Source organism: Oryctolagus cuniculus, chromosome 9 (assembly GCF_964237555.1).
Source record: "Oryctolagus cuniculus chromosome 9, mOryCun1.1, whole genome shotgun sequence".
Lineage (NCBI taxonomy): Eukaryota > Metazoa > Chordata > Mammalia > Lagomorpha > Leporidae > Oryctolagus > Oryctolagus cuniculus.
Window position 1 is genome coordinate 3649622 of NC_091440.1, and position 22357 is coordinate 3671978.

General features: G+C 48.2%; 1 protein-coding gene across 7 annotated transcripts in view; it reads right to left on the reverse strand.

Moving 5' to 3' along the window:
- Window positions 1–22357, reverse strand: part of MYO16 (myosin XVI) — a 697134-nt gene that overhangs the window by 300987 nt on the left and 373790 nt on the right. For all 7 annotated transcript variants that reach the window (XM_070048580.1, XM_051849982.2, XM_051849978.2 and 4 more), the window contains 3 exons: window positions 18310–18375; window positions 10974–11101; window positions 6774–6879 (listed from right to left, as the gene is read on the reverse strand). In XM_070048580.1, the coding sequence (XP_069904681.1) occupies window positions 6774–6879; window positions 10974–11101; window positions 18310–18375 (300 nt within the window). The remainder of the gene's footprint in view (window positions 1–6773; window positions 6880–10973; window positions 11102–18309; window positions 18376–22357) is intronic.

Below are 22357 nucleotides of genomic sequence, written 5' to 3' on the forward strand. Positions count from 1 at the left end.
GCACAGCACCTTGTTGATAACACTGGGTAGATTTCCCCTTCTCTGTAATTTCTGGTGCCAGATTTTTGTAAAACTTTAATCTCACATTTTAAAAGATGCTTTGATCTTACTATCTTAATTTCCTTAATGACATCTGCTACATTAAATAAGTGTTTCAGGAGTATTTTACATTGTGGAAAGATCATAAAATAACACTTTGATGATAACCAACAATCGAAAGTGCTGAAATTTTTAACTGTTTTTGAAGTCTGAAGCTTTGGAGATAAATATCTTTATGAAATTCTCATGTGTTAGGTCTTTAAATAACAACCTTATTTTAGAAAATTTTATCCTTTTATTTGTGAGAGAAAGTAAGAAACAGACATATGGAAGGAAGTAGGGAAGGAGAGAAGGAAGGAGGGAGGGAGGGAGGGAGAGAGGTAGGGAGGGAGGGAGGGAGCGCCCATCTGCTGGTTCACTCCCCAAATGCCCACAACAGCCAGGGCTGGGCCAGGCTGAATTCAGGAGCTGACTTAGTTCTCCATTGACTTTAGTTCTCACTAAACTCTTATTTTTGTTCCTGTTTCAATAATATTAAATACATTATATTTAATTAGATCATATGTATCATAAATATATCAAGTATATACTGGAATTAATAGTGGGATCAGAACATATCTCTAAAATCTATAATTTTACTTTAAAAAATGGCTTAAAAAGTCCTTACAATGCTTAGGATGAACCTTTTTGGTCTTGTGTCTGACAATAAAGTGCTGTTTGTCATTCCAGGTGAAACACCTCGGGACCATCAATGGTCATCAGTAGGAAGCACGGCTCATGGTGGGATGCGTGTGCTTGCGGCGAGAACCAACACCCCGCACAGCCCAGCTCAGCGAGTGACATTTATGAGACACTGAGCAAGTTCCTGAGCTTCTCCCCAACTCATTTTCCCCTCTTCCAGCACAGGAATGAAGTGCTTCCGAGGCTGTCTGGCAAGCATGTCTACATGCTGTGAACACTCAACATGGTCAAGAGTGACAGGCAACAGGTACATCATGCCTCCTGCGGGCCAGGTTCTACAGCGAGAATGTGTGTGCAGGTGAAAGCACACTGTCTTCTCACCCTCACAGTAAGTGAGGGAAATACGTACCGAGGGTAACTTTCCTAAGGCTCAGCTCAGAGCTTCTAAATAACGGAGCTGGGATTGGACTCCAGGCACTCTGGCTGCAGAATCCCACACTTAGTCACCACACCACACAGCCCTCACTGCTCCAATAACAACAAAGGCATAAAGGGCATGACGCTAACACACAGCTAAAACCATCTAAATACTCACACAGCATTCTCTCATTGCCCACTGCTTCATAATTCAAGGTTAAAATGCCAGTCAGACTTTGTAACAGCCAATGGTTTCATCTTTAATTTGCCACTTGACCAACAGGTGGCACCAAGTAAATATATTACATGTATGGAGAAAACAAATTCTATTCCATAGCTCAGCCAGATTTTGAAACAAATAACAAGACTGTTGCACAGTGAAAAATTTCAATTAGCATAGAAGTGAAGGAAATTAAATATATACAACGTTAATATTTTCTGATTCAAATTTTATTGGCATGACATTTCTCTACTCACACTGTTGTATTCTTTATATAATTTCAATAGTTTTTCCACTAAAAGTCATCCACTTTTACTGTAGTAGTTAATTTTCTCTCTCTCTCTCTCTCTCTCTCTCTCTCTCTGAATAATTGTTTATTTTGAGAGTTACAGAGAGAGGGAGGGAGAAATAGAGACGTCTTCCATCCACTGGTTCACTCCCCAGATGGGTGCAATCAGGGCCTGGTAGCTTCATCTGGGTCTTCTACACGTTAGCAGGGACCCAAGCACTTGGGCCATCTTCTGATCTTCCCAGCCCATTAGCAGGAATCTGATGGGAAGTGGAGCAGCCAGGACATAAACCAGCGCCCGTATGGGATGCCGGTGCTGCAGGCGGTGGCTTTACCCACTAGGCCACAGTGCTGGCCCCTGCTGCATTTTCTAAAAGTGAAAGTGGGTGGCCTTCTCCATATCAAACCACACCCTCACCAAGTGGAGCCATCGACTGATTGCCCAATAAATGCTGATTCAAGTGCTTCGCATGGAACTCAGTGTTTGTTAAAGTTGACATTTATTTGGTCCAGAATTGGCAAGAAACCCCAGGCAGTCTTTCCAGGACATGACTTTTCTGTTCCAATAAATCCAGTGCCATGGAAAACCCCTGCGCCTGACACCCGAGAAACAAACACAGGCCTCAGACCCCAGACAGCCCCTCTGCCTGCCCCTAGCTGCCCTGTGTGGGGAGCAACCTGGACTGGACTGAGTTACTGGAATTAAGACTTATTCTATGCATCTGCTCTCCCACAATATGGCGCTGGGAGAGGAGAAAACAGCTTCTACGCAGCTGCCTCTTGCCAACTTGAGTGATGACCTCCAGGAGCTGATCCTGCTCCTGATTGGAGGAGAGCAGCGTACTCGGCGTGTGGGTAGCAGAGTTGGGATTGGTGGAAGAGGACTATAAAGGAGGAGAGAGACAACATGCACCAGGAACATCTAAGGGGAACATCTAAGAGGAACACCTGTGCAGCCCCTGAGAGAGCCGGCCGGCGGTGTGCCGCTCCCCCGCGGAAGTGGGGAAAGTGGCCAGGGGGAACCGCCCTTCCACGGAGGTGGAAGGGACGGTAGCCAACCCGGGAAGAACCAGCAGCAAACCCGGGGAGGGCCGAGCAGACGAAAGAACAGCGCAGGGTCCTGTGTCGTTCCTCCACGAAGAGGGGGAGCGACACCCTGGAATGGTGCAAGGGCACAGCGGCGGTGTGTCTGGTGCTGACTCCTTCCGTGCATCCACCGAAGCGCATGGCAAAGCCACAGTGTCGACCCATGCAGCCTTTTAAGATGGGACAGCTGCAGGGGAAGAGTGACAGTGGGAAGTATTTCAGCTGTAGATCCCTGAATAACACAAGTGGGTCATCTGCATCTCATTACCAAAAATCATTCCTCTCCCTCACCTTCCAGGCAGCCGCTGATCCTTTCTTTTGCTCTCCCCTCCCCATCACTGTGAGAGACTCACTGACACCCACTTCCTTCCCAGCCCGTTCCTGTTGCTCCTTGGCGCCCCACCACGCCACCACGGCGCCTCTGCAGGACTCTCTCCCAGACACCTGGACCCCACCCCTGCACGCCCTTCGCTTCACTCCTCCACCACTCTCTTTACCAACTGCTGATCCAAACTGTCCTCCGTTCTGTCCCAGGATCCAGGCGACACCGCCTGCTCTCCTCCTAGCCTCTCCCTCTGGAAGGTGCTGCCAGTGCCTCCAGGGTGCACCTGACCCCACGGCCAGTGCTCTGCAGCCTGATTACACCTGGTGACGATGCAGTCACGTCCCCCATTGAAGCTGACTAGCCTGTCCCTCCAGCCTGGCTCACTCGGCTCCACTGCTAGGGTTACCTAGCGAGTGTCCCTTTCCCCATATCTCCTCCTGGACTTCAGACAGATCAAGGATGCTCCTTTCTCTTCATTTCTGTAACCAAAGTTTTTCTTCTTTCACGCAGAAAATCCTGACCCATCTCTCCAATGTCCTTTGTTTCACCGAGCCTCTGTAATGGTTTAAAAATTTACAGACAATCCACAGATCTATCCGAGGTTGCACTTAATTCCTGTACATATGCTTGGATGCTTTGCAAGCCTGTGGCTGGGTAGTTTTCATGAACATCTTGCAAACCGAATTGTAGCCATGGAGATGATAATTTAAAGGGAAAGAAACAAAGCATAATTGACATGGCGCTTAGAGCACAAAAGTGGGCAATGTTTCATCTGAGATTAGAAATCACAAGTTTATGACGCATTTCATTTGTCACAAGAATGAATACAACTCATATACAAGTAGTTGTACTGGAACTTCACAAAGACATTATAGTTTTGGTTCCTAGACTAATTGATTTGGAAAATTTCTACCTATCTTATTCAAAGGAATGCAAACTAGAATACATTCACCTAAAGTAAAATACAAAGCCAATTTACATAATCTAGAGTGCCTACTAGAGATTATGCACATAGCTTGTATTCTCACAATCTTTTTAATGAATGAATATTTTAGTCTGCAATTTAGAGGGAGAACCATTGTTCCTTGTCACCACAGTTATGTCAACAGGATCTGTGACCTTGTTTTATGCACGCTCTGAACGTTAGAGAGTAGTTGTCAGTGTATTCTATGTGAAGCAGGAGAGGTTACTCTGTTCTTCACACATTATCTCAACATGTTAAAATATTTTGAGCGGAATTATGCAAGTGCTCAATATAGGATGGCCTTAAAGATGGAAGTAAATTAAAGTCAGCAATAGTCTCATATGAAGCCATAGAGACAGGTGTCAAACCATTTATTGCAAGTGAGTCTTAAAGGGACAGTCTCCGGAATCAGCCATTATCTTAGGAATGTTAGAGCATGCTTAGATTTTAAGGGCTGATAAAGAGAACCAAAGGTAGAAGATATGGCCAACACCACTCCAGGGTTAGACATGAGCTCCTTCCATCTCTAAATGAGGATTCAGAGGCTACACATTTCCAGCATATTCCCCGGGAAGCACCACCCGGTAGAAATCGCTGCCCAGCAGGGCCAGAGCAGGTGACCCAGAAACAAACGCCGATAGCACAATATTCACGGCTTGATGCATCGCTAGATTTCGAAACTTGGAGTTTTCAGATGACACGGATGATGGGAGTGAGCTGGAAGAAGGGCAGCTGCTTCGTCCCAGTGTACGCTGACATTCTGAGACAGAGATTTCCTGAGATAAAATGCCAGGGCCTTCCTGCAAATAGGTACACAGCTAGAGGCTGGGGATCGTCATCAGGCACTTGGGCTGCACACTGCACCTGTGAGAATGCACTCTGAGTAAGTGCTGACGGACGGCGCACGTGGTGCAGCAGCCTGGGCCGTGCCGAGGTGATGAGGGAGCACAAGTGTGCATCCCTGTCTGGACTGCTCTACAGAGCGTGTGGATGTGTATTTAGGAAAATCTGCATTCATTTGCTGTGTGTGAGGAACTGAACATGAGTACTGATACATACATTCAATGGTCTCTGGAACTGAGAGGTTAAATGGCTTGAATAGTGTATCTTCTCGACTCTTAGATAAACAGATAGTTATTAAAAGAGGGGAGAAATTATGTAATAAAGGCAGAGGGCCAGACAGGTATGAGAAGATGCTATGCTGGTTCCATAAGTCACACACGCACACATACATTCACACACAAACGTATCGAGTCCTGACTGCACACCCCACATTGATTCCTATTAGATTTGGCTGATAATCTCAATGTTCCCTAGATTTGCTGAAGTATCTAAAGGCATTGTATGCTTCCCTGGATTTATTCACCATCTAGGGTCTCCTAGGGAAAGATGGCATCCCTGGATTCCAGGGACAGACATTGGGGAACACGTCACAGACCCTCGCTGAAGCAGCAAATGCATGAGCAAGACAGCATGGCCTGTCTGGGAGGGATGCCCCTCCAAGGTGGTTTCAGCATGGCCACAGGGCCAGCAAACGGTGCCAGGAGGCAGGACAGCAACACAGCACAGTCGGGAAGAATGCTGGGTGTCGCTCACCCTCTGGGCTTCGAGGATCAGCCTAGGGTTCTGAGCGAGCGAGTTACAGGGAGATAGACTGCGAGAAGTTCTCTCTCCACTTCCTGCAGTAATAGTGGGCTGCCTGGTTGGAGATGAGTTCTGTCTACACAGCGTGTGGCTATGTTCCAGCCTGAATCTGTGGACTGAGTGAGGCCTCCCCATGGCTCAGGCGTCCCTCTCCCTTCCTCTGCACTGGGGAGGAAGTGCATGGGTCCTGACTGGCCCTGGGGAGCAGGGCTGCCCTGTGAGCCCTGATCGCCGTGTGGACACACATCAGAAAATGGTCAAGCTGTGAAAGCAAGTGCAGAAATGTGGGGGCACCTGATCTACAGGTGGAGGCCCCGAGAGACAGACAGCTGAGTGCTGCTCATTTCTGTGGCTGGTTACAGAGGGTCGTTCTGTGTGTTCTCTACGGTCCCTTCTCACACCTGTCAGTCAGCCAGATAGCAGGAGCCTCCTCTTCAGACCCAGGTCTGGGAAAGCCCCACCAGCAACACCTGCCAGCAGTGTGTGAAGACAAGAGCAGCAGGGCACAGAGAGGCACCTGCAGGGGCCATGCTGACAGCTTCCGAGTTTCACTGTATAAAATTCCCTGGGCTTTAGCTTGCCTGCGACAGGCCTCTGTGTGCTCTCGATTCCCGGTCGCGTGTTCAGTGGCTGAAGGAGCAGGACACGGTGCCTGCAGATGGTACGAATGCAGCACACCCATGATTTCCAATATGATTTAAAGTCACGGTGGGAGAAGAAGGTTTATCACCTAGCCACATCACTCAGGTTTACTCTTGTCAGTTCTTTTGGATAAACTGACATTTGTTGTCAATCATTTAACTGCTTTTCAGGCCACAGACAACAAGGGTGCCAATCTTCAGAAAGACCGCCTTCTAGGTGAACCACAATCTAACACTATCGCGTGTTTTAGATCCAACGACTTAGAGCAAACACAAAGACAGAGCACGTTCAAGATATTTTTAATGCATAAAAGGAAATAAACGTGCACTTGGGTAAATAGACACTCACCCCCGGGCTCGTTCTCTTCCTCTATTTCCTCGAAGTTTGACCCCTCTATTTGTAAATGACATTTCCCTTGCACTGACATAATTCATTCTCCCATCTTCTGGGCAGACAAGAAACTTACATGTTTAAACCTGGATTCAAACAGAGCCCGGCTGGCGCTGGAGCGGCAGGCGAGGTGTCTCACGATTTGTTTGCTGGCTTCCGACTTTCCAGACCCTCTTTCTCCGCTAAGAGAGACAGAGAAGAGACACATGTTGACTGGTGTGGGCAAAGTAGTTTAACAATCAGGTAGGCAAAGCCAATTCCCAGACACACCCGTGATGGGGGATAACATGACTGCAGGTTTTCATGAGAATATGGTAGGGGCCGGTGCTGTGGCGTGGTAGGCTGAGTCTCTGCCTGTGATGCCGGCATCCCCTATGGGAGCCGGTTCATGTCCTGACTGTTCCTCTTCCAATCCAGCTCTCTGCTTCTAGCCTGCGAAAGCAGCGGAAGATGGCCCAAGTGCTGGGGCCCCTGCACCTCTATGAGAGACCCGAAAGAAGCTCCTGGCTTCGGATTGGCCCAGCTCTGGCCATTGTGGCCATTTGGGGATTGAACCAATGATTGGAAGGCCTTTCTCTCTGTCTCTCCCTCTCTCTGACTGACTCTACCTCTCAAGCAAAGAAATAAATAAATCTAAAAATAAAAAAAGAATATGGCTGAAGTCTGTTCTTCAGTTTGATGCGTTCATTCAAAACACTTTGGAAAGGGAAGGTAGATCCCACGCCTCGGGCACACATCAGATGTTGGGACCACAGATGAAGGGGGGGCAGTTTCTGCCACCTGCTGTCTTGCAGTAAAGGACCCCCTCACCGAGGGGAGGCGAGGCACACAGGCACCCGGCCAAGCAGAAGGTCACCCTCAGCTTTGCAGGTGAAAGCCAGCGCGTGGACAGGGAGGCGTGTGCACCACAGAGCCCCACGCCCGGCCTCTCTCGGAAAAGGCCATGCCCCTTCTGGGCACTCCTCTCTTCCTTGAATGCACACACGACACCGGCGGGACCCTCAGAGGGAGGCGGTGGCTCTGGCACTTGGCCCATCCTAAACCAGCTCTTTCTCCGTCCCCTTCCCAGGCGGCTCTCAGCGCTGACTTCCTGTGTTCCCCATTCGTCCCTCACCTGGGGACACAGACTACACTTGTTATGTACTGGACAACGCCTTTGCTACTTCCCAGGCACCATATATTAACTGATCTCATTCCTACCAATGTCAACTGTTGCATTTCAGACACTGTGTGACACAGGATTAACACGGAATTCTGCTGTGACAGTTACTACACTAAGTGGTCTGATATACAGTAAAGTCATTACTGCATTCAGATGCAAAGCTCATAAAAATGTTCTTTATTTACCTGATAACCAAAAAAGAAAAAAATGACCGCAGCCTTCTTCTGACAGCTTTTTGCCTTGAAACACTGGCACCAGTGAGAGGTAAAAGAATGCTTGCCAGAAAATAATGGTGATATGTAACTATAAGTTGTTCAAGAGTTTCTCTCATTTGTGCTGGTCTGCAGGTTTTTGATCACTGGGGCTCAAAATTATTAACAAAATGAAATTAAAATTTGGAAATAAAATTCAAATTTTTCTAGTCTTGTACCAAGTTATGGGGCATCCATTACAGGAATATTTGAGTTTTGATCACCAAATCTTGAATCACCCTCTGTGAATGCAGTTAGTGGGTTGCAGTGAGTACTCAGTAAATGACCCATAAACAGGTTCTATGTTAGTACCAATGGGGACAGCCTGTGTCTCACTCAAAACCATCAAGGAGCTGGCAAGGCTACCTAGAATCACCCAATTCTGAAAGAGAAAGAAGGACCAGAATTTTCCATCTTGGGGTCTCAAGGGTGTTCCTTAATTCTATCCCAGCATGAGGTAGCGCTTTCTTTCTTTTTTATTTTTATTTTTATTTTTATTTTTTTTTTTATTTTTTGACAGGCAGAGTGGACAGTGAGAGAGAGAGACAGAGAGAAAGGTCTTCCTTTGCCGTTGGTTCACCCTCCAATGGCCGCCGCGGCCGGCGCGCTGCGGCTGGCGCACCGCGCTGATCCGATGGCAGGAGCCAGGAGCCAGGTGCTTCTCCTGGTCTCCCATGGGGTGCAGGGCCCAAGCACTTGGGCCATCCTCCACTGCACTCCCTGGCCACAGCAGATAGCTGGCCTGGAAGAGGGGCAACCGGGACAGAATCCGGCGCCCCGACTGGGACTAGAACCCGGTGTGCCGGCGCCGCTAGGCGGAGGGTTATCCTAGTGAGCCGCGGCGCCGGCTGAGGTAGCACTTTCTTAAAATCTGAATGAGTAAATATTTTTTTCAAAAGAAGTGGTTGATATGTGGCATTATTTATTTAGCCTTAAAAATGCTCCAAAGGAACAGAACATGAATAAGTCCTACTGGAAAGAACAATCCAGGAGCAGATACACGGAGAAATCATGGGGCTAAATGAAGAGAAGACTTTCCTTTCCTGCAAGAAGCAGCTGCACACGGTGTGCTGGGGAATGGGCGGGCTCCCAGGGGACGTCCACCCATGGGCTCCTTCTTCCCCCTCAGAGCCTGGCTAGGTGCTGATGATTTTAACACCTCAGGAGTGACAGCTGGACGGTCTGCTTTAGAATCAGGTGGATTCCATGAGAATGCAAACATATCCAGACACGTGGTGCCGCCATGTCAGGGCTGACTGGCACAGAATGTCTCGTGTCCCCGCGTCTGAGCTGCAGGAGGCCAGCTGTGGATGCTGTCTGGCTGTGCCAGTGAGCCAGCTTCATTGGGGTTCAGATGCCAGCCTTGAGCTCACACACCACACCCACTATTTGCTACTCCTTGAGACCCTGAGTATGGAGGTAACCCTCTGCCAGTCGCCTGTCACATAGATGGTGTTAAAGATCACTTTCATCACCATTGTAACAGCAACACCCCAGTCTAATACCTACGGCGGGGAGCAGGGCTGAACAAGACGCACCTGGCCCAGGCTCTGCACGAGGTGAGCTCCCAGTGAACATTAGTCAACACCACTGTGCAGCCCCCTCAGTTTTTAGAAAGTGTTTCTCTTTTCAGCAAAGACCAGAGAACTCAATCAATAAAGCAGACATACAGAGGCATGGGTGGAGACCCCCACAGAGGCCCTCTGATCTCTGGGGTGCTGGGGACAGCCGATGCTCCCCACGCTGAACCCTGAAGCTCACACCCATCAGTCTCAGCCTCTGTGGACATGGGCATTCTATAGAATCAGTACCATGAAAGCAACCACATCAGCACGCGTTTACATACCCAAGTCTATCCAAGTTTCTATCCGGGTTCTATCTTTACTCTGTTTTTTATTTCACTTTTACTTGATTTATGTGCCCAGTTTCCAACAAATAGGAAGGAAAAGCCATTTGTATGAATAGAAGTTTTCCTTTAGCTGAGATTTGGCTTAAAATGAATCATAATTTCCTAATGCATTCCCTATGTTAATACTTAAGTATTTCTTCAACCTTCTATCAATATATCTTCACATTTCACTCCTAGTTCTTTTTTGTTAATATTTATTTGAAAGGGGGGGGGCAGAAAGAGAGAGATCTTCCATCTACTGGTTCACTCCCGCATGGCTCCAACAGCCTGGGCTGGCCAAGACAAAGCCAGGAGCTTCATCCAGGTCTTTGATGCGGCATTTGAGTGGCAGGGGCCCAAGTACTCGGGCCGTCTTCCACTGCTTCCCAGGCCATGAGCAGGGAGCTGGGTTGAAAGTGGAGCAGCAGGGCCTTGAACCGGCGCCCATATGGGATGCTGGTGTCTCAGGTGGCGGCCTTACCCGCCATGCAAGGATGCAGGTGCCCCCTCCCATTCCTCGTTGTACACTTTGGTCTTTGGAGAATTGTGGTAAATCATCCTTCTGGGCATTTTAAGGTTTGCAATCTAAAGTCAACCTAATGCTTCAAATACAACATATCTGTGGGGGAATAATCTGTTGGGCCATGAGCTTGGGAAAACCCTAGACGCGGGGCGGGAACGCACCCTGTCATGAAGAAGTGAAATTCCATGTTGGGCAGCAGCAGGTTTCCAGGCTCCCCCCCGGGACGCTTTCCCGGCTCTGAAACCAGAAACACTGCGGGTCCGCCTGGAATCCTCAAACCCGAAGCTGTGGCTACTGATCCAGACCCACCTGGGGCTGCTTCCAGCAGCCAAGCCACGGGCCCATCCTAAGGGGTCAGTCAAACGGACTCTCTGCCGTGGAAGGGAACCGGCGCCGGTGGAGGGAGCGAGGCCGGCAGAGCCGGCCTGGGCGCGAGGCGGGCGGGGGCTCACCTGAGGACGAAGCTCTGTGGCCGCTGCTCCTGGAACAGCTGGTGGAAGGCTCTCTCTGCGCAGGAGAAGAGGTGCGGGGGCAGCGAGGGGCTCGGCCGCCCCGTGTCGCTCAGGTACAGCTGCGAGACCTGCCACGCGAGACAGAGAAGACAGAATCTCAGGCCCCCAAATCCCAGGATGCCGCCGACGTCCGCCCAACTCTGCACAGAAGCGCGCGCATCTACTGGTGACTCTGGCTTCCAGCACACAGCGAGTATCAGGTTTCTCCCTCTCAGCAAATCTGAGGCGTGCACAGCGACAAAACTGGAGGCTTACAGTGCATCTTTTATTTTTATTTTTGGACAGGCAGAGTGGACAGTAAGAGAGAGAGAGACAGAGACAAAGGTCTTCCGTCTGCTGGTTCACTCCCCAAATGGCTGCCACGGCAGGTGCACCGCGCTGATCCGAAGCCAGGAGCCAGGTGCTTCTCCTGGTCTCCCATGGGGTGCAGGGCCCAAGCACCTGGGCCATCCTCCACTGCACTCCCTGGCCACAGCAGAGAGCTGGCCTGGAAGAGGGGCAACCAGGACAGAATCCGGCGCCCCGACCGGGACTAGAACCCGGTGTGCCGGCGCCGCAAGGCGGAGGATTAGCCTAGTGAGCTGTGGCGCCGGCCTTACAGTTTATCTTTCAACGCTTGCTGCTTTGAATGACTCTGCTGGCTTTAGGCCCAACTCAGACACATCCAGCTCATAGACGTCAGGAAAGAAAGTGGAAACCCTGGAAGTCACGTCTCACTCGACCTCTCTCAGCAACTTCAATGCCCTAAGGCAGCTGGGACTTTAAACTGGGACACGAGGAGGCATTGCAGCCGAAATGCCACAAATCGACAGGAAAATGAAAATGTCAGCTTCATTCAGGGAAGTGGTGACTTGCAAGGATTGCGGACGCGACTCACTGGCGGTGTTCCAGTCCTCTGAGTTTGCAGCGAAGTCTGTGATGGAAGAAGTCAGCAACTGAGAGACTATGGGTCACGAGGAAATGCCGGACACGCTTGCTTTTTGTTTCAGAAAATCGAGGTCAGGTGTGAAGCTGAGACGGCGGCGAGGTGGGAGCACTGCCCCCCAGTGGAGGAGGGTGAGGATTCGGGTGGCCACGGCGCAGGGGAAATTGGCCTGATCCTCTGGCGGGGTGAGCATCTCTAGGACGGGGGGCATCTGGACTGTAGGTGACCGTCCTGATTGTCAAGGCTTTGTGATGTCCTTGTTTGCCAGAAACACTCAAAAGGCCTATTCGAAGTTGATGGGCCCACACACCAGCAAGCCATTTAAACAGCCGAGAAAAAAAGGCATTTGTGCTGTCCACTTGCACATCTTATGTCAGTTTTAAATTGCTGGTTTATAAAGGAAAGGAATTTTTTTAAAGATTTATTTATTTATTTGAAAGAGTTACACAGAGAGAAAAGGAGAGGCAGAGAGAGAGAGAGAGAGAGACAGAGAGAGAGAGGTCTTCCATCCAATGGTTCACTCCCCAAATGGCTACAATGGCTGGAGCTGCACTAATCTGAAGCCAGGAGCCAGGAGCTTCTTCTGGGTCTCCCATGTGGGTGCAGGGGCCCAAGGACTTGGGCCATCTTCTACTGCTTTCCTAGGCCATAGCAGAGAGCTGGATCGGAAGTGGAGCAGCTGGGACTCGAACTGGTGCCCGCGTGAGATGCTGGCACTGCAGGTGGTGGCTTTACCTGCTAAGTCACAGCACCGGCCCCAACAAAGCCCTTCTTAAGGAGAACAGGGTTGCTTTCCCTGCCGAGCTACTGACTGGCCATTTGGAGCACATGTCGTCAACCCAGCTACTCTGGGTGGTTCTCAGGTGCGAGGGCAGTCTGCTCATTTTTGGCTGTGATTGGCGTTTTGTTCTCAGAATGTCTGTGCAGTTGCTAGGCTGAGCCACCCGCACTCAGCATGGTTAACCACCTAACACAGTCAACTGACGCCCGTCGGCTTGGCAAGCACTCCTGCTCCTGCTATCAAAGTGTTTGTCCGTAGATCCAGGACTGAACGACCCGGCCACGTTTTACTTTCTCCTCTGCCCCCCACCTCTTGCAAGTTTAAAATGAATGACGTGACATTTCCTTGCCATAAATGGGCATCCCATAATGAAGCCCACTCCCGGGGGTCAGCTTGCATCCAGACACCCCTACTGCTCGCCGTGGGGTCACTGCTCAGGGACTGTCAGGTCACAGCACACTGCTCTGAGCTGCCCCAGGGCAGGCGGGGGCTGCCTGCTGCCCTGTGTTCACAGGAGTCTACCATGGAGGGCTCTCTACACCCATGACTGATGGCTGGAGAAGGAAACGGGTGTCAGGCAAAGGCTGAATCCAACCCAGCTGATGGTAACAAAAGAAAAGCAAAACACAGATGTTGCCTGCGAATTTTATAAAAACATGGAGCACAGAAGACGTCCTCCTGCCTTTCATAATCTTCGTAGATAAGGTCATAGTTGGTGTACTATTTCAGTCTTATTAAATTAATCAGCACAGCAGGAATCCAAAATATCTGACCCAAATGTATCATTTAAAATAAGACTCCGACATCCAATCTACACAGGACAACGGCATCACTTTAACACGAGCAGCTGACAGTACATTTTAAGCCCTAATGTTGTTACGGAGGATACCCAGTAATTCATCAGAAAAATGAATTCCTTTATAATACCAATGTCTATAATTATCACTGGGCCAGTGCCAGCTATTTGATTCCACATAAGAGATGTGAATTTCCAAAGAAAAGCACCAAGTTTCACAGTTAGCTTTCCATTAGTGTTCATTTGACCTAATTTTCTATCTGTTTTCCTACACTCGCTGAGAGAGGGTGTAGGAAATTAATGTAGATTAATGTAATGAGTGATAAATGTGAACAGGTTTGTGGACAGTTTATTAAAATTCAATTCATGTTAAATAGTTAAAATGTAAACATATATGCTTAATGCATATTTAATACTCATGTATTTGAACTTATGATTCAGTTTATTTAAGTGATAAATATATATGAATTATATAAATTATATATTTATAATTACATGAATTACATGTAACATTAATCATATTACAACTACTCCAGAAAAATCCCAAGCTATTATATCTTATCCTTACATGGATAAGGAAATACGGGGTGGTTGCTTAGCCCAGCCATCAGGGTGCTGGTCAGGAGGCCTGCATCCCACATCACGGTTCCTGCACTGAATTCCAGGCTCCAGCTTCTGCCTACAGACTCCTGATAATGCAGACGCTGGCAGGCAGCAGTGATGGCTCAAGTGATGGGGTTTCCACCACCCGTGTATGCGTATTTGTCATCTAAGTATTCAAAGCTAACTTTTCTTTCACTGTAAGATTCTTGCTAACTCTATGGACAACAAAATATAAGCCAGGGGTCACATAGTAATGGTTAACTTTGTCGCTCCCCCTCTTCGTGGAGGAACGACACTAAGCCCTGCCTAGGCTTCATATCCGAGTCACGGCACCATTATGTCGCTCCCCGTCTTCATGGGGGAACGACACTAAGTCCTGCCTAGGCTTCATATCCGAGTCACGGCACCATTATGTCGCTCCCCCTCTTCGTGGGGGAACGACACAGGACCCTGCGCTGTTCTTTCGTCTGCTCGGCCCTCCCCGGGTTTGCTGCTGGTTCTTCCCGGGTTGGCTACTATCCCTTCCACCTCCGTGGAAGGGCGGTTCCCCCTAGCCACATTCCCCACTTCCGCAGGGGAGCGGCACACCGCCGGCCGGCTTTCTCGGGGGCTGCACGGGTTCCCTTAGATGTTCCCCATAGATGTTCCTGGTGCATGCCGTCTCTCTCCTCCTTTATAGTCCTCCTCCGCCAATCCTAACTCGGCTGCCCACACGCCGAGTACGCTGCTCTCCTCCAATCAATAGCAAGTCCTACAGTTTATTAGTTGAACTGGAGGCAGCTGTGCGGAAGCTGTTTACTTCTCTCCCAGCGCCATATTGTGGGAGAGCAGATGCATAGAATAAGTCTTAATTCCAGTAACTCAGTCTAGTCCGGTTGCTCCCCACAAACTTATCTTTTCAAATGTATATTTAATTTTATTTATTTGAGAGTCAGAGAGAGAGAGAGAGAGAGAGAGAGATCTTCCATCAGCTGGTTCACTCTCCAAATGCCCACAACAGCCAGGCAGAAGCCAGGAGCCAGGAGCCAGAGTTGGACAAGATCTCAGGCACTTTGGCATGGGATCGCAGACATCCCAACAGTGTCTTAGTCGGCTGTACCACAATGCCTGCCTCTAATAGTTAACTTTGAATAGCAACTGTTCTGTGTCTCTCCATGTAATCCTCAAGACGGAATTAAGTAATAATGGACACAGAATCTCAAACAAGCATATGCGTTGAAGGAGAATGATCTTCTGACATTAGTGATAAAAACAGGTAGGGTATACGGGGCCGGGGAGGGTGTGTGATGCAGGTCAAGCCACCACTGTGACGTCAGCAGGCCTCCCTGCAGAGCCTGGTTCGAGTCCCAGCTCTCCCATCTCTGATTCAGTTTCCTGCTATTTTCCTGAGAGGCAGCAGACCACGGCTCAAGTACTGAGGTCCCTGTCACCCGCCTGGGAGACCCGGACGGACTTCCTGGCTCTGGCTGTTGGGTGTATTTGGAGAGTAAATCGGTGGATACAAGCTCTCTCTCTTTCTTTCTCGTTCTCTGTCACTCTGCCTTCCAAATAAAATAAATATTTTAAAAAGTAGATACGGTCTACTTTACCCTGTGGCTATCATGAAGCTGCAGTCAGTCTCTTTCTCTCACCATGAATAACGGCAAATACCAGGTAAAGTGCAACTTAACCATCTAACTATGCCTTGGGAAACCACAAAAGCAACCTGGAAGTCAGAAGCCAAGAACTTGAAGAATATCAATGTATGCAGAGCCAAGAAGGGTCTTCTCGGGTTCGTTCTTCGGCCTGCATTGTCACGTTTCTGTGTAAAACTCGGCGGCCTCAGAGAAAGCAAAGGAGGGTATCGGGAAAGCTAAGTGACTTTAGCCCTGGGGGGACAGGGATGCAGGGCTCAGCCATGATGGAAAGACAGATGGACATCCTGCAACCTATCACCTGATGCCTGGGAGGGATGCACCTTGCAGACAAGAGCAAGGAAAAACTACATGCTTGTGGCTGCTGCTGCGGCACAATGGGTAAACCTATGGCTTGCAATGCCAGCATCCTGCATCGGAGCATGGTTCAAGTCCCAGCCACTCTGCTTCTGACCTATCTCTCTGCTCATACAGCTGGGAAAGCAGTGGAAGATGGCCCAAGTACCTGGGCCCCTGCCACTTGTGTGGGACACTCATGAAGTGCTGGGCTCCTGGTTTCATCCTGGTCCAACCCCAGCCATTCATTGTAGCCATCTGGGGCGTGAACCAGCTGATGGAAGATCTCTCCCTGTATCTCTCTCCTCTCTGTCACTCTTGATATATACCCAGTAGAATGATAAATGGACAAACACAATGAATTAATTGTAGGCAAAAGAGGCAAACACCTGGAGTTTCTGTATTCTATTGTGGGAGCGCACAGCAGGACACTCACTTAGAAAGCTGTTGGAAATTCCACTTGGAAATTCCACCTTGGATAGCCAAGAGATGGGTAAAAACACTCACAGAAGCCAACAGCCTCCCATGATAACTAACCTGCCGTTTATCCACAGAAGGGACTTTTAAACAGTGATACAAGAATCCCTGTGCACTGACTAGATAGCTCCATGCAAAATCACGGATGAATCTCCCCCCAAAATAGTGGGAGAAAGAAGCCAGATCCAGAGAAAGCTCTTCTTTAAGGTTCTACTGTTACAAATTCTGTCCGCACACAGGGTGACAGCAGCCCTGTGACCTGGTGACCTGTGACCTGGCCCTGTGGGATCAGGGTGTCTCTATTGAGGTGGCCTGGGAAAGACATCTGAGAGCTGCTGATGTCCTATTTCTTTACCTGCGTGATGTGCTATCACTCTGTATAAATTAGTTGAATGGGACACTTACTATTTGTACTCTGTACAATGTTTATATTATGCCTGAATAAACATTTTATGCAAATATTAGTCTTGACTCAGCAGCAAAGTGATGGGCATGGCAATGAGTTCTCCCTCAAAACCTGTAAGAGCCGCATGGCAGACGAACTTCATTCCCAGGTTTTAACTGCAGGAGCGGCTGTGGGGGAGCCCCTTGCCTTGCTCTGCTTGGCTGCCAGAGGCTGAGGCTAGGGCAGCGCTGGGGTAGGACTGGGCAGGATGAGCGCAGTGGGCAAATCTCAATACAGTTTTAAAGTCACGTGGTACAGACACTGGATGGTGAGAGTATAGGAAGGAGGGGCATTCTCTGGTTCCCAGGAGCTATTCGTGCGAGGACTTAGTCATCAAGTCATCAATCTCTGTCTCTGTGTCTCTCCTCTCCTCTCCTCTCCATCCACACCCCCCAAGCCTCCGTGAGCACAGCTGTGTTTCAGGAGCCCGGGTGCCCACCCCGTCTCCTGCTGGGTGACGTTAGAGATCCTGCATCGCCTGGAGCAGCCCTGGGCTTCCCCACAACGCGGAGTGCTCCCACGAGTGTTGGCTCACCCTGTGCTGTCGGCTGGAGTAATTTTCCACAAGCAGTACTTCCTTTGATTTTGAGGGTGTCACAACTAGAAATGGGAGGTTATCCGGTAAAAGGGTCAGGTGAGGTGTCACCCTGCTTTACCCACACTGCTTCTGAAAGAAATTGTGTTCAAATGGGGGCTCCATATCAACTGAACCACTCACAACAGTATGGGAAACACTGTTATATGTTACAGAATTTTAGAATCCTGCCTCGTGACAATTACAGAAAAATTATAGTTAGTATAAAGGAAACTTTTGATAAAATACTCTGATTTGCAAAGCTGCCTAAGAAATCCAAGTCACTGTCATGCAACTATTCCATTTAGAATATTAAAATTTTCTGAAAAATTTGAGCTCACTTATTTATTATTATTAATATTTTGCATTTGGAAGTCAGAGAGACAGATCTTCCATCTGCTGGTTTACTCCCCAGGTGGATGCAATGGCCAAGGCTGCGCCAGGCTTAAGCCAGGAGCTTCATCTGCTTTCCTAGGCCATTAGCAGGGAGCTGGATGGGAAGAGGAGCAGCTGGGACTTGAACCGGCACCCATGTAGGATGCTGGCAGTGCAGGCAGCAGCTTTACCCGCAACACCACAATGCCAGCCCCTGAGCTCACTATTTTGCTTTGCCTTTGTAATGAGTCGTCAGATACAAATCCCTCTGCTTCCTGAGGGATAGTCTGTATTCTGTGTGGGTAAATGCTACTGTGACTTTGTACTCACCAGGTTAGAATAAATGGGAAGCTCCTTGAATGGGTTGACAAGCAACAGGACGTCCCCAATGAAAGTCTGTTGATAAAGAAGTAAATAATTCATGAATCTTATGAACAGTACTTTTAAAAACTAAAAACTTACATTTTAAAAATTGTTAAAAACAGAAGTAAAAAAATCACACTTTAAAATTTTGAAAATTGTTTCAAAAGTTTGTAATGAAAAGATAAGTCAAATACAAATGGATTAAAGCAAATAGGCTTTGTTCCAATAAACATATAACAGGAAATGGTTTGATTCTTTAAGATTTTATTTATTTATTTAAGAGAGAGTTACAGACGGTGAGAAGGAGAGACAGAAATCTACCATCTGCTGGTTCACTCCACAATTGGCCACAACGGCTGGAGCTGTGCCGATCTGAAGCCAGGATCCAGGAGCGTCTTCCGTATCTCCCACACAGGTGCAGGGCCAAGCATCTGGGCCATCCTCCACTGCTCTCCCGCCACAGCAGAGAGCTGGATTGGAAGAGGAGCAGCTGGGACTAGAACTGGTGCTCATATGGGATGCTAACAACACAGGCAGAGGATTAACCTACTGAGCCACAGCACTGGCCCTGGTAATGGTTTGATTCTAAAATTTATCTTAAAGGGATTTCCTGAATGCAAGACTGAATAAAAGATTAGGACCAGCATTGTGACGCAGGGGGTGACTGCAGCACCAGCATCCCAAAGCAGCACAATTTGAGTCCTGGCTGCTGCACTTCCAATCCAGCTCCCTGCTAGTGGGCTTAGGAAGCAGTGGAAGATGGCCCAAGTGCTTGTGCTCCTGCACTCATGTGGAGACCTGGATGGCGTTCCAGGCTCCTGGTCTGCCCTGGTGCAGCACCAGTCATTGTGGCCATTTGCGAAGTAAACCAGAGGACGGAAGATCTCTTTTTCTTTCTCTCCCCCTCTCTCTGTCACTCTGCCTTTCAAGTAGATAAAATAAATTTTTAAGTTACATTTTAATACCAATTAAACATATGGCAGTTTGTCCAACTGAGACTATAAAACAAAATATACAGGAAGAAGTGATTTGAGCTAAGCATATTATGTTACCATATAATAATAAAAACCCACATAATGGAAGTTATCTAGGCATAAAAATAAAATAAATATTTTAAATGAACAAATAATGAGATATAATGAGATATATAGATAAAAAAATAAAAATAACAAAATAATAGATTTAGATGCAAATACATCAGTAACTGCATCACAGGTTAAGATAATAATATTCTAATTAAAAGACAAAGATTATAAACTAGATTAAAATACTAAATACATAGCTGTTTAAAGACAAACACCTTTAATAGAAAAATTTAAAGCCTGGAAAAGAGTTCAATCAGAATTAGTCATTCTAAATGTCCATGAGACTAAAGTTTGCCATCAAATGCATTCAGATAAAAGAGCTAGACGGAGAAAAACACAAGTTCACAGGGATGGTGGGGAAGTTTGCATTTTTCCTAAGTAAATCACAGGACAAGCTTCGATTTCATCGACTAATGTGTGACAGTGTTACTGACAACAGCTGAATGTCCCTCATTCTAACTGAACACAGATCATTTTCACTAAATTGAAAGGATGTGTGGCACACAGGGCACACTCCCTGATCATGGGAGAAGGGAAATAAATATTTTATTGTACAAGTGGACTCCAAGAATTTCATGGAAAATATAATCTCACTTTTGTGCAAAAAATGTCAAAAATCCATGATATGATTTTTTTCATAATGTGCGGACTATTTTTTTAGACCTCACATACATTTGAACTTAAAAGATTTTGCATCAAATAAACTTCGCTTTCAATTCTCTTTTTGCAGGAACATTTTGAAGCGCTCGCGTGTAAGTCTTCAAAACTGAAGAGGCCGTTTTAATGAAACAAAACAATATAAATGTACGACACAGAGGAAAAATGTCCAACTGTGAACACACCTGGATGGTTCCTTCACCTCTTCATTCTAATACATTACGTTGCCCCAAAAGCGTATGTGTATTCAGGGTTTGGAAGTTCTTTCCAGTGAGTGGAGTCGTAGGTGACAATATGGCGGATGTGGCACAGCAGAGCTTATCCCGTCCCAGATGTGGGGCAGTGATACAGGGCAGACGCCTCTCCATCCACACGGTGAAGTGAGGGAAAGCTCAACCTCAGACACTAACTTGACAGCTTTTGTCTTCTTGAAGCGCTCGTGACAAAGGGACCAGCTCCATCCACATGGCGCCCTGGGTGGTCACTAACAGGGTTGACGTGAGCCAGGCGGGGTGCTATAAGCTCTCGGGCTCTGCTCTCCTTACCTGGGCTCGCTCAGTGCCACCAGGTGGGCTCTAGAACATTCCTGCTGAGCGGAAGCTGCGCAGACACCCGTGGTTATTTTGTAGCTTCTGCTTCACTAATCTCAAGTGTGCACCCAGGGGACGCTGCCCCCACAGCTTCCCTGTGGTCCATGAAGGAATCGCATTGCCTTCTCTGCTCTCGCTGGTGCTGCTGCACGCATTTCCCAGGGGACGCAGGGCTCTGTTCTGTGCGTTCCCCTGCAAGCAGGTGCCCCACTCCCTACAGCATGTTTTCTGTCTGGAGATGTCGGAGCTGCCTTCTGCTCCAGACCTGTGAGAACTCCCCCATTTGAGGTCCAATCGGAATGCTATTCGCTTAGTAAAACAGCAACGGACAGTTTGTTTGGAAACATCACCTTAGATAACAAGTCAGATGGCAGCAAGCGTGAGGTGGAAACGCTGCTCAAACTATGCAGCTGAAATGATTTATGTTGGCCACCATGGAGGTTATCACTCAACCCAGCCCCCAGCATTTGACACAGACAGTAGCATGTTGACTTCTCTTGTGCTAAAAAGAGTATTTGGCTAAGAGGGCGAGCTGCTCCGTATTTCTGGGGCACATATTCTGTGTTATGGACACAGAAGTGAAAACAGCAACTTTTGCCCTCATAGAGCTTGCATTTTGCCTGGTGTCATCAGGGCTCTGTGTGCACGCTGGCATGCATAAGTGCTTGTGTGTGTGCATGTCAGGAGGGGCAGACGATAGTGAACCCACGGAAGGAAACATGCAGGATTCTATAGGGCGATACATCTCTGGGGAAGACGCATGAGCCAAGGGGACAAGAACATTTGAGATCACGTCAGTTTTCAAAGGCCAACGTGCAGTTTCCATGAGCCAGGACTCTGGCACAAACACCTGAAGGAGACAGGGAGTACTGGGCACTCAGCAGCCAAGCTATGGGCAGCGGATGCACAGAAGTCCTGGCCATGCTCCTGGGACACCAAAGTGACCAGCAGGGCTGTTGCAGGAGTTAAGGGACACTGAAGCACTTGGCATGGGAAAGGCAATGGGCAGGAGGCCCAGGTCCAGTCCTGGGGACCTTTCTTCCAGTCCTGGCCCTGAGCAAGCTGGATGTCCTAGCAGCAGAGCGCTGACCGACACGATGACTATTCTAACGGAGCCATGGAGGCTCCTGCCTGCAGATGGTTGGGAGGCCGGGCAAGAGAAGCCATTGCTTCCTTTGAAGGCCAGTGCACAATGCAGCCACTACAGGAAGGCCTGAGCCTGGAGGCAGTGGTGGACGTGGTATCTGGCATTTATCCTGAAGGTAGGGCAGATGAGCTCCATAGGGAAACCTGAGTCGCACAGGGGAGACATAGCAGCACCAGTGCTCTTTCCAAATGTGGGCCTGAGAAGACCCACATGGGACTGGCTGGGAGGAGGAGGTCGGAGGAGCTCAAGTGACCACACTTGAGCATTAGGATTTGAGATACCCACTAACCCAGTGCTTCTCTGTTGGTGGGAAAGGAACACCTGCTTTTAGCTTCAATGAATCGTGGACTAAAACTTTCACAAAACACATTATACATGAATTACTAGAAAATGAGCCTGCAAAAGGACAAAGACAAACTGCAACCTCTGATTCTTACTCGTTCTAACAGACAGAAGTTAAATATCAACTTGCTTTAAGCGTTTCTTAAAACTCTTCTTAATCTCCTCACAGACTGGCTGTAAACAGTTCTGTGTCC